The sequence below is a fragment of the Mustela lutreola genome, chromosome 8 (assembly GCF_030435805.1).
Source record: "Mustela lutreola isolate mMusLut2 chromosome 8, mMusLut2.pri, whole genome shotgun sequence".
In the NCBI taxonomy this organism is placed as follows: domain Eukaryota; kingdom Metazoa; phylum Chordata; class Mammalia; order Carnivora; family Mustelidae; genus Mustela; species Mustela lutreola.
Window position 1 is genome coordinate 112,757,655 of NC_081297.1, and position 13,745 is coordinate 112,771,399.

At 37.0% G+C, this 13,745-nt stretch overlaps 1 protein-coding gene across 5 annotated transcripts in view; it reads right to left on the reverse strand.

Moving 5' to 3' along the window:
• The window catches only part of PPP1R12A (protein phosphatase 1 regulatory subunit 12A), a 151,557-nt gene that overhangs the window by 96,546 nt on the left and 41,266 nt on the right, over positions 1-13,745 (reverse strand). For all 5 annotated transcript variants that reach the window (XM_059186418.1, XM_059186416.1, XM_059186417.1 and 2 more), the window contains exon 2: positions 8,635-8,765. In XM_059186418.1, the coding sequence (XP_059042401.1) occupies positions 8,635-8,765 (131 nt within the window). The remainder of the gene's footprint in view (positions 1-8,634; positions 8,766-13,745) is intronic.

The following is a 13,745-nucleotide window of genomic DNA, read 5'->3' on the forward strand; positions in this document are numbered from 1 at the left end:
TGGAAAACAGTGTGGAGGTTCCTCAAGATGTTAATAACAGAGCTACCCTATGACCCAGCAATTGCACTACTGGGTATTTATCCCAAAGATACAGACATAGTGAAAAGAAGGTGCACATGCACCCCAATGTTCATAGCATCAATGTCCACAATAGCCAAACTGTGGAAAGAGCCAAGATGCCCTTCAACAGATGAATGGGTAAAGGAGATGTGATCCATATACATAATGGAATATTCAGCCAACAGAAATGATGAATACCCACCATTTGGATCCACATGGATGCAACTGGAGAGGATTATGTCAAGTGAAGTAAGTCAAACATGGCAAGACAACTGTCACAGGGTTTCACGCATATGTGGGACATAAGCAACAGCGAGGAGGACCAGAGGGGAAGGGAGAGAATTCAAAGGGGGAGAAATCAGAGAGGGAGATAAATCACGAGAAACTTCTGACCCTGAGAAACAATCTGGGGGTTTGGGGGTGGGGGGTAACAGGATGATGGGTATTGTGGAAGGCATGAGCTGTGATGAGCACTGGGTGTTATATTTAACTAATAAAACAATGAACACTGCATCAAGGACTAATTATGTACTATACAGTGGCTAACTGAACATGATAAAAAAAAAATAAAGTGATATGGAATGGAAAAAAAAAATAGCATAGGATGTGACCTGCCCACAAGAAGAATGATTGGATGTGTTTCCTTCACAGTGGGAGCAAAGCTTGTGCTTGCAGCTTTAATTCCTTGCTGCTTAAAAGACTGGGATTATTATAGTTATGCAAGGGGGATGGACTGGGAGGTGAGAATGGTCATTAAAGGATGTGTTTTGCTTTTTAAAATGGGAGGCAGTTGAACTGTAACACGACCGTGTAAAGTGGAAGGAGGCATAAACGGTATAAATCATTGTAACTTAAAAATAATCACTTCTTCAGTGTTCCTTGTACATTTGTTGGTCCCTTTATTCTATGTAGTATTAGTTAATTAACTTCACATGTATCTGTAAGTTTGAGATTAGGAATGGAGTTGTAGCCATTTTTATCTCTCACAATGCCTAAAACTACTTATGAGATGGTTGTGATACAATGAAAAGAACATCAGAATTTGAGTCCTGAGAATGAAGTTTCAGTTCTGATTGTAAAACGGAAGTAACAGTGAACATTCCCATACTGTTCTTTAAAAAAGCAGTAAGAATGTATATGAGAAAATGATTTTTTACAGTTTTAAGCAAACACACCTCATTATATAATAGTAAGATAAAAGTATCTCTTATATAAAATTTAAATATTTTTGTAGGATTCTAGACTTAGTTTCACCTTCTGAGACTCCTAATCAAAATACACCGTCTGCTTTAGAAAAAGTATTGTTCTTGACAAGAAATATGTAAATAAAACCAAAATTCATGAATTTGACAACTCTTCTTGAAGCTCAAATATCCACATATCAAAGTAAGTGTGACATGACTACTACTTTACTATCCTCTTGTTCTTCTCATCTAGTTACATTTACTTTCATACCAGATGACATGACAGTTTTTTTATAATCAGGAGAACCAAGAGCTCAGCTATTTTTCACTAAAAGCCATGACTAAATACAGTATTTTGAATAATACCAATTTAGCTAACATTTACTGAATACTAAATATGCTATATATTGTACCAAGTATCTTACACACATTCTCTAATCTTTACAATAGTCTTATAGAATAGGAGTAAGTATTTTTATTTTATAGATGAAGAAAAAAGGTTCAGAGAAGCTGCAAATCTGCCTAAAGTTAAGAGCAATTCTGGCTTGTACTCTGAATGCATTATGAATCCACTGGAAGGATTTGAATAAAAATGTGATGTCATCCCACTTGTAGTATTTTAAATGGATCATCCTGGTTGCCGTGTGGAAAACAGATGGGGGGGGAGGTGGCAAGAGGATGGTTATAATTAAAATTGTTGCAACTATAATAATTCCAGTGAAAAACAACAGTGTCCAGGATCAGGAAGAAATTAAAGAGGTGATGAAAATAGTCACATACTGGATATATTTTGAAGGGTAAGCCAAGAGAAATCTTGAGGATTATATTGGATGTTTATGGAATAAAGCTATAATGAAGAAAAGCCAAGCCATAAATAAGCCATTACAAATATTTAAAAGTTATCATACTCTTAAATAATTGATACTTTAATGATCATGTGACAAAGCTCATGAAACTTTTTCCAAGCTGTAAATAGGACCATGAAAATGTCACTGAATGTAATCCTACTAGCTTTTTTTTTTTTTTTTTAAGATTTCATTTATTTGAGAGAGAGAGAGAGAGAGAGAGAGCGTGTGCAAGAGAGAGCCAATACAAGCCAGAAGGGGGATAGGGGCAGAGGGAGAGGAAGAAGCAGACTCTCAGCCCTATTGTGGGGCTCAATCCCAGGAATTTAAGCTGAAGGCGGATGCCTAACTGACTGAGCCACCCAGGCACCCCCTACTAGCATTTTATAAGGATATAAAATCTTCAGTAGTAGTGGCTTTGAAACTACTCCAAACACAAGGAAAAATGCATTAAACATACTAATTATGCACTATTCCATCCTATATAAACTAAATAATGCAAGCTTTATACAGGTCTAGTTTTCTCTACTATTGAAAATTTTTATGGCAAACACCAAAGCTACTCAAGATAAAAGCACTCCTAGGAGTGCCTAGGTGGCTCAACCGACTGATCTTCCAACTCTTGATTTTGGCTCAGGTCACAACCTCAGGGTCATAGGATCAAGACCTGCATTGGGCCCTGCTCAGTAATGAGTCTGCTTGGGACTCTTTCCCTCTTCTTCTCTCTCCCCTCTGTGCCCCTTCCCCTGCTCATGCATGAAGCTTCTCTTTCTCTCTCTCAAATAAATGAATTAAAAAAAAAAAAGAAAAGAAAAATAAAGCAAGCACTCCTAAACATCTGTGGTAGAAGCCTAAAAAAAGAAAAGTGATGAAATTAAAATATAAAAAGATATCAGAATAATCACATCAATAACCAAAACATTAATAAAACAAACTGTTTACTAAAGTCATTCAAATAAATAGAATTCTTTGGCCAATTAAGAAGAACAGGCTGTATAAACTACAATGACATACATACACGGAGTAATAAAACCTAAACAATGAGAACAATGAGAAATAGGTCTATATACCCCACCATATAGTGATCTCCAGAATAGACTGTTAAGAGAAAAAAGCAAATAAAGAAATATGTATATGGTATTCTATCATTTACCTACAAGGGGAAATAATATTTTCAATGATACTTGTATTAATAAACAAACTGGGGGGATGCCTGGGTGGCTCAGTAGGTTCAGCTGCTGCCTTCGGCTTGGGTCATGATTCCAGGGCCCTGGGATCAAGTACCAAACGGGCTCCTTGCTTGGCGGAGAGCCTGCTTCTCTCTCCACCTCTGCCTGCTACTCTGCCTGCTTGTGCACTCATGCGCGCACTCTCTCTCTCTCTCTCTGATAAATAAATAAAATATTAAAAACAAAACCCACACTGGGGTAAAATACAAAATTTGCAAAATAATGTGGAAGGAAACAGGATAGATAGAATTGCCATTAGAACTCAGTATTTTATGTAAATTATAAAACAAAATTAAATTAAAAAAAGCAAACTCTAAAAAATAAATAAAATTGAACAATGAACCTAACAGTATATCTAATTGGTGGCATAACCACACAGAAAAGAGCTATTTCAAGTGCTTTCAACACTTTATGATGGTACATGTGAAGTGGGATACCTTAAGGACCAAAAGAAATGTCCCCACACAAAACTTCAAACTGCTTTCAGTAATCATATTATTGTTGTTAGTGGTATTGTATAGTGGCATTATTATAAAGAGCCTAACATATGTGTAATATATAATGAAGCAAATTAGTAATCATGTGTTATTTTAATACTACAATTCCTGGCAATGAAATAAAGAGAGAAAGGACATATTAATACAAGATAAAAAAGGTAAAGGAAAACATCCTGGTGCCAAGAATGAATTTGAAGCAATGACCAACTCAGTAGCAATGAATAGTTCTAACATCCATTACTAAAAACAGGGCTCACCAGAGAAATAGCAATTCCAAACCCGGGGCGGGGGGAAAAAAAAAGGGACATCTTGTAATGCTGGCTAGCAAGGAAGGTTTAAAGATCACTTCATTTGTTCATATCCCAAGGTCTTAGAAGCTAACATGAAGAGACTCTTGATAACCAAAGACGTATAATTTACTAATCAATAAAGATAATGCCAGTAACATATAAAGTGCATTAAGTATATATAAATGTAAGAGCTCCTGAAGTTGCTTATCCCTCAAAAAACCAATTAGTCCTTTTTGAAGGTAACTAATGAACCAACTTACTATTTTAAGAATCTGTATATAGAGGAAAAGAATAAAGGCTACAGCCTCTCTTTCCTACAAAACTTGTATTGGGTTGACTATATAAACACGAAGAAGTTTCTTTCTTTTTTTTTTTTAAATAGTTTGCATTTTAAAGATTTTATGTATTTATTTGACAGAGAGAAATCACAAGTAGATGGAGAGAAGGGCAGAGAGAGAGAGAGGGAAGCAGGCTCCCTGCTGAGCAGAGAGCCCGATGTGGGACTCGATCCCAGGACCCTGAGATCATGACCCAAGCCGAAGGCAGCGGCCCAACCCACTGAGTCACCCAGGCGCCCCAACAAGAAGAAGTTTCTTTTACAAAAACATTCCAGTTAAATGAAAAGACAGAATTAAAATGCTGCCACTGTATAGCTCCTATGTTTTCATTTAATTATTTCTTTAGTTAGAGGACTTAGCTTTCATTGCTTTGTGCATAATAATTCAGTTTTTTTTTTTAAAGATTTTATTTATTTATTTGACAGACAGAGATCACAAGTAGGCAGAGAGGCAGGCAGAGAGAGAGGAAGAAGCGGGCTCCCTGCTGAGCAGAGAGCCCAATGTGGGGCTCAATCGCTGAGATCATGACCCGAGCTGAAGGCACAGGCTTTAACACACTGAGCCATTCAGGCGCTCCTATTTATTTATTTTAGAGAGAGCGTGCAAGCAGGGGGAGGGGCAGACAGGGAGAGAGAATCTCAAGAGGACTCCACACTGAGCGTGGAGCCTGACATGGGCCTCAATCTCATGACCCCGAGGATCATGACCTGGGCCAAAATCAAGATTGGATGCTTAAGCGACTGAGCCACCCAGGCACCCCTGTACATAATAATTTGAATATATAATTTATACTTTATGGTTAGAGAGTTAAGACTAACTGAACTTATGTATTAGAGAGCTAAATTAAATACTTTCTGGGTTCTGTAATTGTTTGCTTTTTCTAATATGTCCAAAGCCATTCTATTCAATTTTACCTTTAAAGCACAATCCAATGACAACAGTATAATTTTTAGGGATGAATACCTTGAAGCCACAGTAAGACTTTTATACTCCCTATATTAGTGTACTAGCGCAACCATAACAAAATAGCATTAAAAAAAAAAAAAAAATACCACACTGGGGCGCCTGGGTGGCTCAGTGGGTTAAGCCTCTGCCTTTGGCTCAGGGTCCCGGGATGGAGTCCCACATTGGGCTCTCTGCTCAGTGGGGAGTCTGCTTCCCCTTCCTCCTCTGCCTGCCTCTCTGCCTACTTGTGATCTCTCTCTCTCTCTAGTAAATAAATAAAGTCTTAAAAAAAATACTACAGACTAAGTGGCTTAAACAACAGAAGTTTGTTTACTTATAGTTTGAGAGGTCTGAAGTTTTAAGATCAAATTGTTGGCAGGTTTAAAAGGGTTTCTTCTGAGGCTTCTCTCCTTGGCTCAGAGATGGCTACCTTTTTCACAGTGTAATTTCCAGTGGTCTTTTCTGTGTGGATGAACTAGGTGCCTCTTTTTGCAACCAAATTTCCTTTTCTTACAAAGAAACCAGTAAGACTGAATTAGGACCTATCCTAAGGGCCTCATTTTAACTTAATTATCTCTTTAATGGCTGCATCTATACAGTCACAATCCAGATTTTGGGGGGTCAGAGCTTCAACATACGAATTATGTACAGACACAATTCAGCATACTGAAGGAAGAGAATGATGTTAGTGCATACGTATCAATACCCGACCCATCAGTATTTAGTAAAACAATGCATATGCTGCATTAACATCATAGTCCCCAAACTTAAGCCTCCTTTTTTGTTCCTCTAATCCACTCTGAAAAAGGGGAATTATTAAATAATCTTTATTTTTAGTTCTTCCTAAGACTTCTACCTTATTCAAAGCAGGGAAGTTGAGAATAATTATGTGGTGAAAAGGTGAGATAATTGAGTCAGAATATGAAGAGACATCATCCATTTTTCACTTAGCTTCTGCCAGGCTGCAAACCAGATGTGAAATTGTTAAACGTCTAGAAACTAAACTGTAATCTCATGCTCTCTGTTCTATGTCCAACAGATCAAATTTTATTCATTTTTTTTTTTGGTAAGACTTTCTTTTTAAGGTAATCTCCTTGGGGCTCAAACTCACAACCCTGAGGTCAAGAGTTGCTTGCTCTACTGACTGAGCCAGCCAGGTGCGCTTAGGGGTCAAAAATTTAGAAGTCACTGTATCCAAATCAATCGCAAAACTTTAGAGTAAACTGTGTGGTTGTTTATTTCATCTCTCATTTTAATAGGGATGAACGAAAACTATTTTGTGTATAATGCAGTTCCTATCAAAGCATGTAAACATCTGATATATTGTAGATATGATGATGATGATGATGATGAATTACCCAGAAACATCAGAAATGTTTCTGGAAGAAGTGACCTTTATGTAACTGCATTTGAGAGTTTGGTAGGAGCTGGTCAAGTAAAGAAATAAGGCAAATGAACCAAAGTAAGCAAAGACTCATTAATATGAGCCAGCAGTGAAAATCTGGGGTATCAAAAGTAGTCCAGCATCGAGAGAGTGAAAAATATGAAAAGCTCTAAGAGAAATAAGAGGCAGGAGGAAGCCAGATCATTCCTACTATATAATAACATTAATCACTGGGTCAACTAGCTTGGCCAAGGTCATAAAATTAGTGAATGGCAGAAGCAGGATTTATAACAAATTTATCTCCAAATACTTCACTTAGCAGAGTAACCCAATTTTCCTAGGTTGTTCCTGGTTTATAAATATTATAAAGGAGTAAGGAAGTTGAGAACCATGATTGTAATGATGAACAACCTACTGTTGATGAACAAACTACTGTTTTGCATGACAAAAGACTACCTCATTTTATACATAAAGAAATCAAGGCTCCGGGGTACCTGGGTGTCTCAGTTAAGTGTCCAACTCCTGATTTTGGCTCAGGTCATGATCTTAGGGTTCTGGGATCAAGCCCTGCAGTGGGATCCATGCTCGGTGGCGAGTCTGCTTGAGGATTCTCTCTCTCTCCCTCTTCCGCTGCCCCTCCCCTGCCCTCATGCTCATGATCACGCTCTCTTTCAAATAAATAAATCTTTAAAAAAAAAGAAAAAGAATCAGAAATCAAGGCCCAGAAAGGAAAAGATGAAATGTAATTAGTATTACAGGTAGTAATAAAACTCAAGTGACTCAGACATTCTATTCCTAGGCCAGAGTACTTTTCTTTTTACCAAACACTGCCTCCCATTTAAAATGGTGTATTGGGGCACCTGGGTGCCTCAGTAGATTAAGCATCTGCCTTTGGCTCAGGTCATGATCTCAAGAGTCCTGGGATTGAGCCCCACGTTGGATTCCCTGCTCCAAGGGGAGTCTGCTTCTCCCACTCCCTCTGCCTCAGCCCCTGCTTGTGCACACAATCTCTCACTCTTCTCTCAAATAAATGAAATCTTTAAAAAAAAAAGATGTATCATAGTTCCAATACACACGGGGGGGGGGGGGGAGAAATGAAACACACAAAGAAATAACAATATTTAAGACTCTCTTACAATAGAGAGTTATAAAGCAGAACTCCTATATTCATTATTTACCAGTGGATAAGCTCTGATGTAAGCAGACAGACAATAAAACCTGTTTAGGGTGTTGGACACATAGTAACCAAAAAGTGAAATAATTTAGTGTAAAAATTATTTTGTCAGGAAAACTATACTTCCTTGTTAAATGTTTGAAGAATCAGATTTTCTTGGAAAGTACCATTAAAGGTAGGTAAGAATGATCACTGCCCACTGAATTTTCTAAAAACCATATTTTTAGAAAACAATTTTAGTAACAAGCATAAATGTTTTGACTAATTAGAGAACTATGTAACATATTCTCCCTATAGCAAAGTAACCCAAGTTCTTGTTAGTTTCCCCTAACAACACACAATTATTAAGGATAGACTGACTAGACTGCTAAGTATTATTCTTGAATCATTTGACAATGCTTTCCATGCACTCAAAAGAAAAGGAGATGGGAAAGGAGAAGTGTACAATTACTCGTACTAATAAAAAGTACCAAAAGCCCAAAAAGGTGGGGAGACGGAAGATGACCTCCCAAAGAGAGACTGGATATATGGATTCCCAAGAACTGCTTATTCTTTTTCCTGGGAAGAATAGTTTTCATGAATTAAGGTAATATAAGAGTTCATTTATCTGCAACAATTTCTATAAAATTTCAGGTAACTAAAATAGTATTTGGATATTTGGACAAAACTAAACATAGAACTGACTTACTCTGCAATGTCAAGATAGCCACAGGAAGCAGCTGCATGTAGTGGTATCCAGCCTTCATTATCAGGTTGATTAATATTTGCTCCATTTTCAACCAGAAACTTCACCATATCAACATTGTCATCAATGCAAGCCTAAAAACAAAACAGAAAGCACAATTAGGAAAAATGTGAAATCAATGCTCCAAATAAACTCTGCAGCTTTTATAACATAAACATTCTCTTTTAGTCTGCTATCTTGACTGTACTGCCATCAAACAGGCTAATGGTACCAACTAAAGTATAAGAGTCCCTGCTTTGAGGCACACATGTGACTAGACTTTGCCAATCTCATGATAAAAATAAGTAGATACTATAGTAACAATCAAAACATTATAGGAGTACCAATAATATCCTCTACAGCAATGGTTCCCAAAATATGGTCTGTTCAGGGGGAGGGATCCTTTCAAGGAATTTACAAGGTCAAAACTATTCTCAAAATAATACTAAGATGGTAGTTCCCCTTTTCACTGTGTTGACAGGTGAACTTAAGAGTTCAGAAAGCACCACCGGCAAAATCTGCTTGTGCGTTAGCACAAATCAAGGCAGTGGCCAAAAAAATTTCTACTAACAGTCACTATATCTCCCACTATGCACTCATAGTTTTTTTTAAAAGCTATTTTTATTTTTGAATGTCCTTGGCAAAGTAGTAAAACCCATAAATCCTATTAAGTTTGGACCCCTGAATACACATCATCTTTTTAATACTCTGTGGAACAAGAGAGAAGTATGGATAAAACACTTGTTCCAAGTACAATGACTGCTCTTAGGAAAAGCATTTGTGTAGCTAAGATGCAAGCTGAACTAGCCACTTTTCCCATGGAATACAATGTTTACTTAAATGAGAAACTATACTTGGTCTAACTTGGGTTTTTGGCATAGATTTTCTTAAAAATGAACAGACTGTAATTTCAAAAAAACCCCACTATTTGCCATCGATGATGCATTCACACTTTAAGAGCAAATGAATGAATGATTTTAAAGATTTTATTTATTTATTTGACAGACGATCACAAGTAGGCAGAGAGGCAGGCAGAGAGGCAGGCAGAGAGAAGGGGAAGGAGGCTCCCTGCTGAGTAGAGAGCCTGATGTGGGGCTCGATCCCAGGACTCTGGGATCATGACCTGAGCCAAAGGATTTAACCCACTGAGCCACCCTGGCGCCACGAATGAATGATTTTAAAGTGCTATTTATGTAACAGGGGTACAATACAGCTGTTTTAAAATGAATTAATAAATACTTAAAACCCTCAGTTTTAACCTCTATTATCATGAAATATTAATATATACACACCACTGACACACAAAAATTTAACTGTAGCCTATAGTAACTAGAAGAAGGGACTTCGATAAATGTCTACTTCGTGCAGGTAGTATGACTGGTGCTTTACTGATTTATATACACTGTCCTCATATAAACCTTCATGAGAGCAGAAATTCTGCTGTATCTGCAGCATCTTACACAGTTCTTGGCATATGGTAGGGGCTTAATAAGTGGATGAAAGAATGAGAAAGCTAAGATTCAAAGAGATTAAGTAGCCTGAATAAGTCAGACAGGTGAGAGATGATAGAGGTGGCACTAACAGATGTTTAGATTCCAAAAGTATAAGCTCTTTTCCACACATAACACTGCTTTCAACAGATATTCCTAGTTTATCAATGCATTTCTCACGCATCTGTAGTCTCTGAAACAGGGTATCATAAGTGTTAGGTACTTACAAAGTGTTGTAAGAATGAAACCAATTTTTCTTTACCTATCACAGAAGCAAAAGAAAATACTTTTAGTAGCATTTTCTTAGAGAAAAAAAAGGGATTAAAAAAAAAGCATTATGGTTAAAGTACAAAGTGGAAAAATACTGACAGGGAATCAGAGCTTTTAATTCTAGGTTCTAGTTTAGGCTCTGCCACAAATTTTGTAGTGATGGACAAGGAATTCAATCTTTTGAAGCTTAATGTCTTTATTTTTCAAGTGGAGGAAAGAAGCTGGTGGGTTATATATCTCTCAAATTCCCTAACGGGTTTAAGATACTTATGGGTCTATGATTCTTCTCCTTGGAACAAGTTATAAGCAACACGATGACAAGGTCCCATAGTGCCCAGAACAGTACCTTACATGTGGCAGATGGTAAATGAATATATGTAAGTAACATTCATATGCACTTTAAGTATATACGGCTTGGAAAAAGAATCGTTTTCAAAAAGCAGTGGTTAAAGAAAGGGCTGGAGAAATCTGAGAACCGTTAGCTATCTAATAAAAAAAGAAGAAATGTCAAAATACTGTTATATTAGCAAGTAGTCTATAAAAATGTTATTTGAGATTGCTAATGACCCACAAGGGCATCAATTAATATTAGATCTACTTATAGGCTTAATCATTAATTTTCCTTGAGAAAAGTTTTTTTTTTTTTTTTTTTAAAGACTGGTTTAATTCTATTACCCTTTTCACTCAATCTGCTTTAATTTGTACAGGCTCTGTAACAGTATTCTGACTTTTGTCACTGATATAAAAATATAAAATTCTATTTGATAAATTTAATATGAATCTGATTTTTTTTATTTGACAGACAGAGATCATAAGTAGGCAGAGAGGCAGGCAGAGAGAGAGAGAGGGAAGCAGGCTCCCTGCTGAGCAGAGAGCCTGATGTGGGGCTCGATCCCAGGACCCTGAGATCATGACCTGAGCTGAAGGCAGAGACTTAATCCACTGAGCCACCCAGGCGCCCCTGATTTTTGTTTTTAAAATTGAAAGATAATGTCAACCAAACAAGAAATGATTCTTTTATAAAGGGATATGGGAAATGCTCACAATTTATTAAATTTTTAAAAAAGGATATAAGAACAGTTTTCCTAATATGATTCCAATTTTACAAAAAAAAGTACACAAAAAGACTAGTATATTCAATTTTAATAGTCATTATCAGTGGTTGAGACCAATAAAAATTTTTATTTTCTTCTTTAAATTTTTATTTCCAAAATGTTTAAAATAAATAGGCAGTTTACATATGAAAATTTAAGACTTGATTCTTTTTTTTTTTTTTAAGATTTTATTTATTTATTTGACAGAGAGAGATCACAAGTAGGCAGCGAGGCAGGCAGAGAGAGAGAGAGAGAGGAGGAAGCAGGGTCCCCACTGAGCAGAGCCCGATGTGGGACTCGATCCCAGAACCCTGGGATCATGCATGACCTGAGCTGAAGGCAGTGGCTTTAATCCACTGAGCCACTCAGGCGTCCCAAGACTTGATTCTTTTTTCTAAAGATATTATCATTATTATTTTTTAAAGTGAGGGAGAAAGAGCGCATAAGAAGGGAAATGCCAGGGGGAGAAGCAGACTCCCTGCTGAGCAGGCAGCCCAATGTGGGACTCCATCCTGGGACTCCATCCTGGGACTCTACCCTAGGACTGAGCTGAAGGCAGCTGCTTAACCAACTGAGCCACCCAGGCACCCTAAAGATATTTTTTAAGTGATTTCTACACCCAACATGGGGCTCAAACTCATAACCCAGAGATCAAAAGTTGTATGCTTTACCAGCTGAGCCAGCATGGTGCTCCCCAAGACTTGATTCTTTTTTTTTTTTTTAAAGATTTTATTTATTTATGTGACACAGAGATCACAAGTAGGCAGAGAGGCAGGCAGAGACAGAGAGGGGGAAACAGGCTCTCCACCAAGCAGAGAGCCCGATGTGGGGCTCGATCCCAGTACCCTGAGATCATGACCTGAGCTGAGGGCAGAGGCTTTAACCCACTAAGCCACCCAGGTGCCCCAAGACTTGATTCTTAAAGGAGAAATATTAAACCTATTTTAATATGGAGAAACAACCAAATTGTTGGTGAAACTGTTTCTTAACCCTTCAGAAAACCATTTGACAGTATCTACAAAAGTATAATAGGAACTGACTACAATACTCCCATCAGTAATACTGGCTCAATTTAGCAGTAGAGAGAAGTAAGAGAAAACATTTTATAATTTTAAGAAGATAATATTTAAAAAGAGTTCTTCAGGGTTTTTAAGCAGAGGGGTGAGATGATCAGATGAGTATTTCAGAAAGATTACTGGAGGCAATATGAAAAGAGAAGAGCCTGAACTGAGCCTTGGCAGTTTTTCAGACTGATATATACTGAAAAACTTAAGGTGAAAGGCAGGGAGAAGCCATTCAGAAAATAAATGCTACAGGTTCAAGAAGGGGTTGGGGAAAGAAAGATTATTTATTTCATAGCTTTGGATATGCTGAATTTATAGGTGTCTGTACAACTATCTAACCATGTATATCCAGTGGTCAATTGGATACGCAGATCTAGAGCTTTGAAAATAAATGTGAAATGAAAACATCAATTTAGGAATTATCTGCATTAAGGTAATAATATAGTGGGGCTTGAAATCACTTGGGGAGAGGATGTAGAGAAGTGATTCTGAAAACAGTAAGAGAAGTGTTGAAATTAAATTATGATCTGTATATTCTATTTGGAAAACAAAGACATTTGTGGTATTTTTTATTTGTGTTATTTAGTCAAAGAGAAAGTTCTCAAGAAGCTTACCATACAGTAAGTTCCCGAGAAGCTTACCACCCAGTATAGAAGATAAACACATAAACAGATAACTATATTAAATGGAATATGATATAGTTATACAGCTGTACACTACTTATTGTGGGAGCTCAGAAAAGGAAAACTAAGGAAGAATGGTGGGTGATAGTCTGGGACTATTTCCTGGAGAAGGCTGTACACCAGAGCTTAACATATGAACAAGTGACAAACATTTCCTGGTGTATGAATATGCAAAGTCACATATAGTGAGGATAAATGTATGCAGATTCTAGAATAGAGTTTATTTGCCATCTTATGGGTAAATCTTTGACATTGGTGAGGAAAGATTTTCAAGAAGAATGGTTAATTTTTAAAGTTTAGGAAGGCAATCCCCCGGGCTCTTTGAAAAAACTTAACCTGTGGGTATTGCTAATTCCCAATAAATGAAATGTTGCTGATTCTGATTTAAAATATTTGTTTTCAAGTCAGCACAATGTAAGAAACACCAATAAAAATACCTAAAGCAGTTAATACTAAATCTGCTCATTCCTTTGT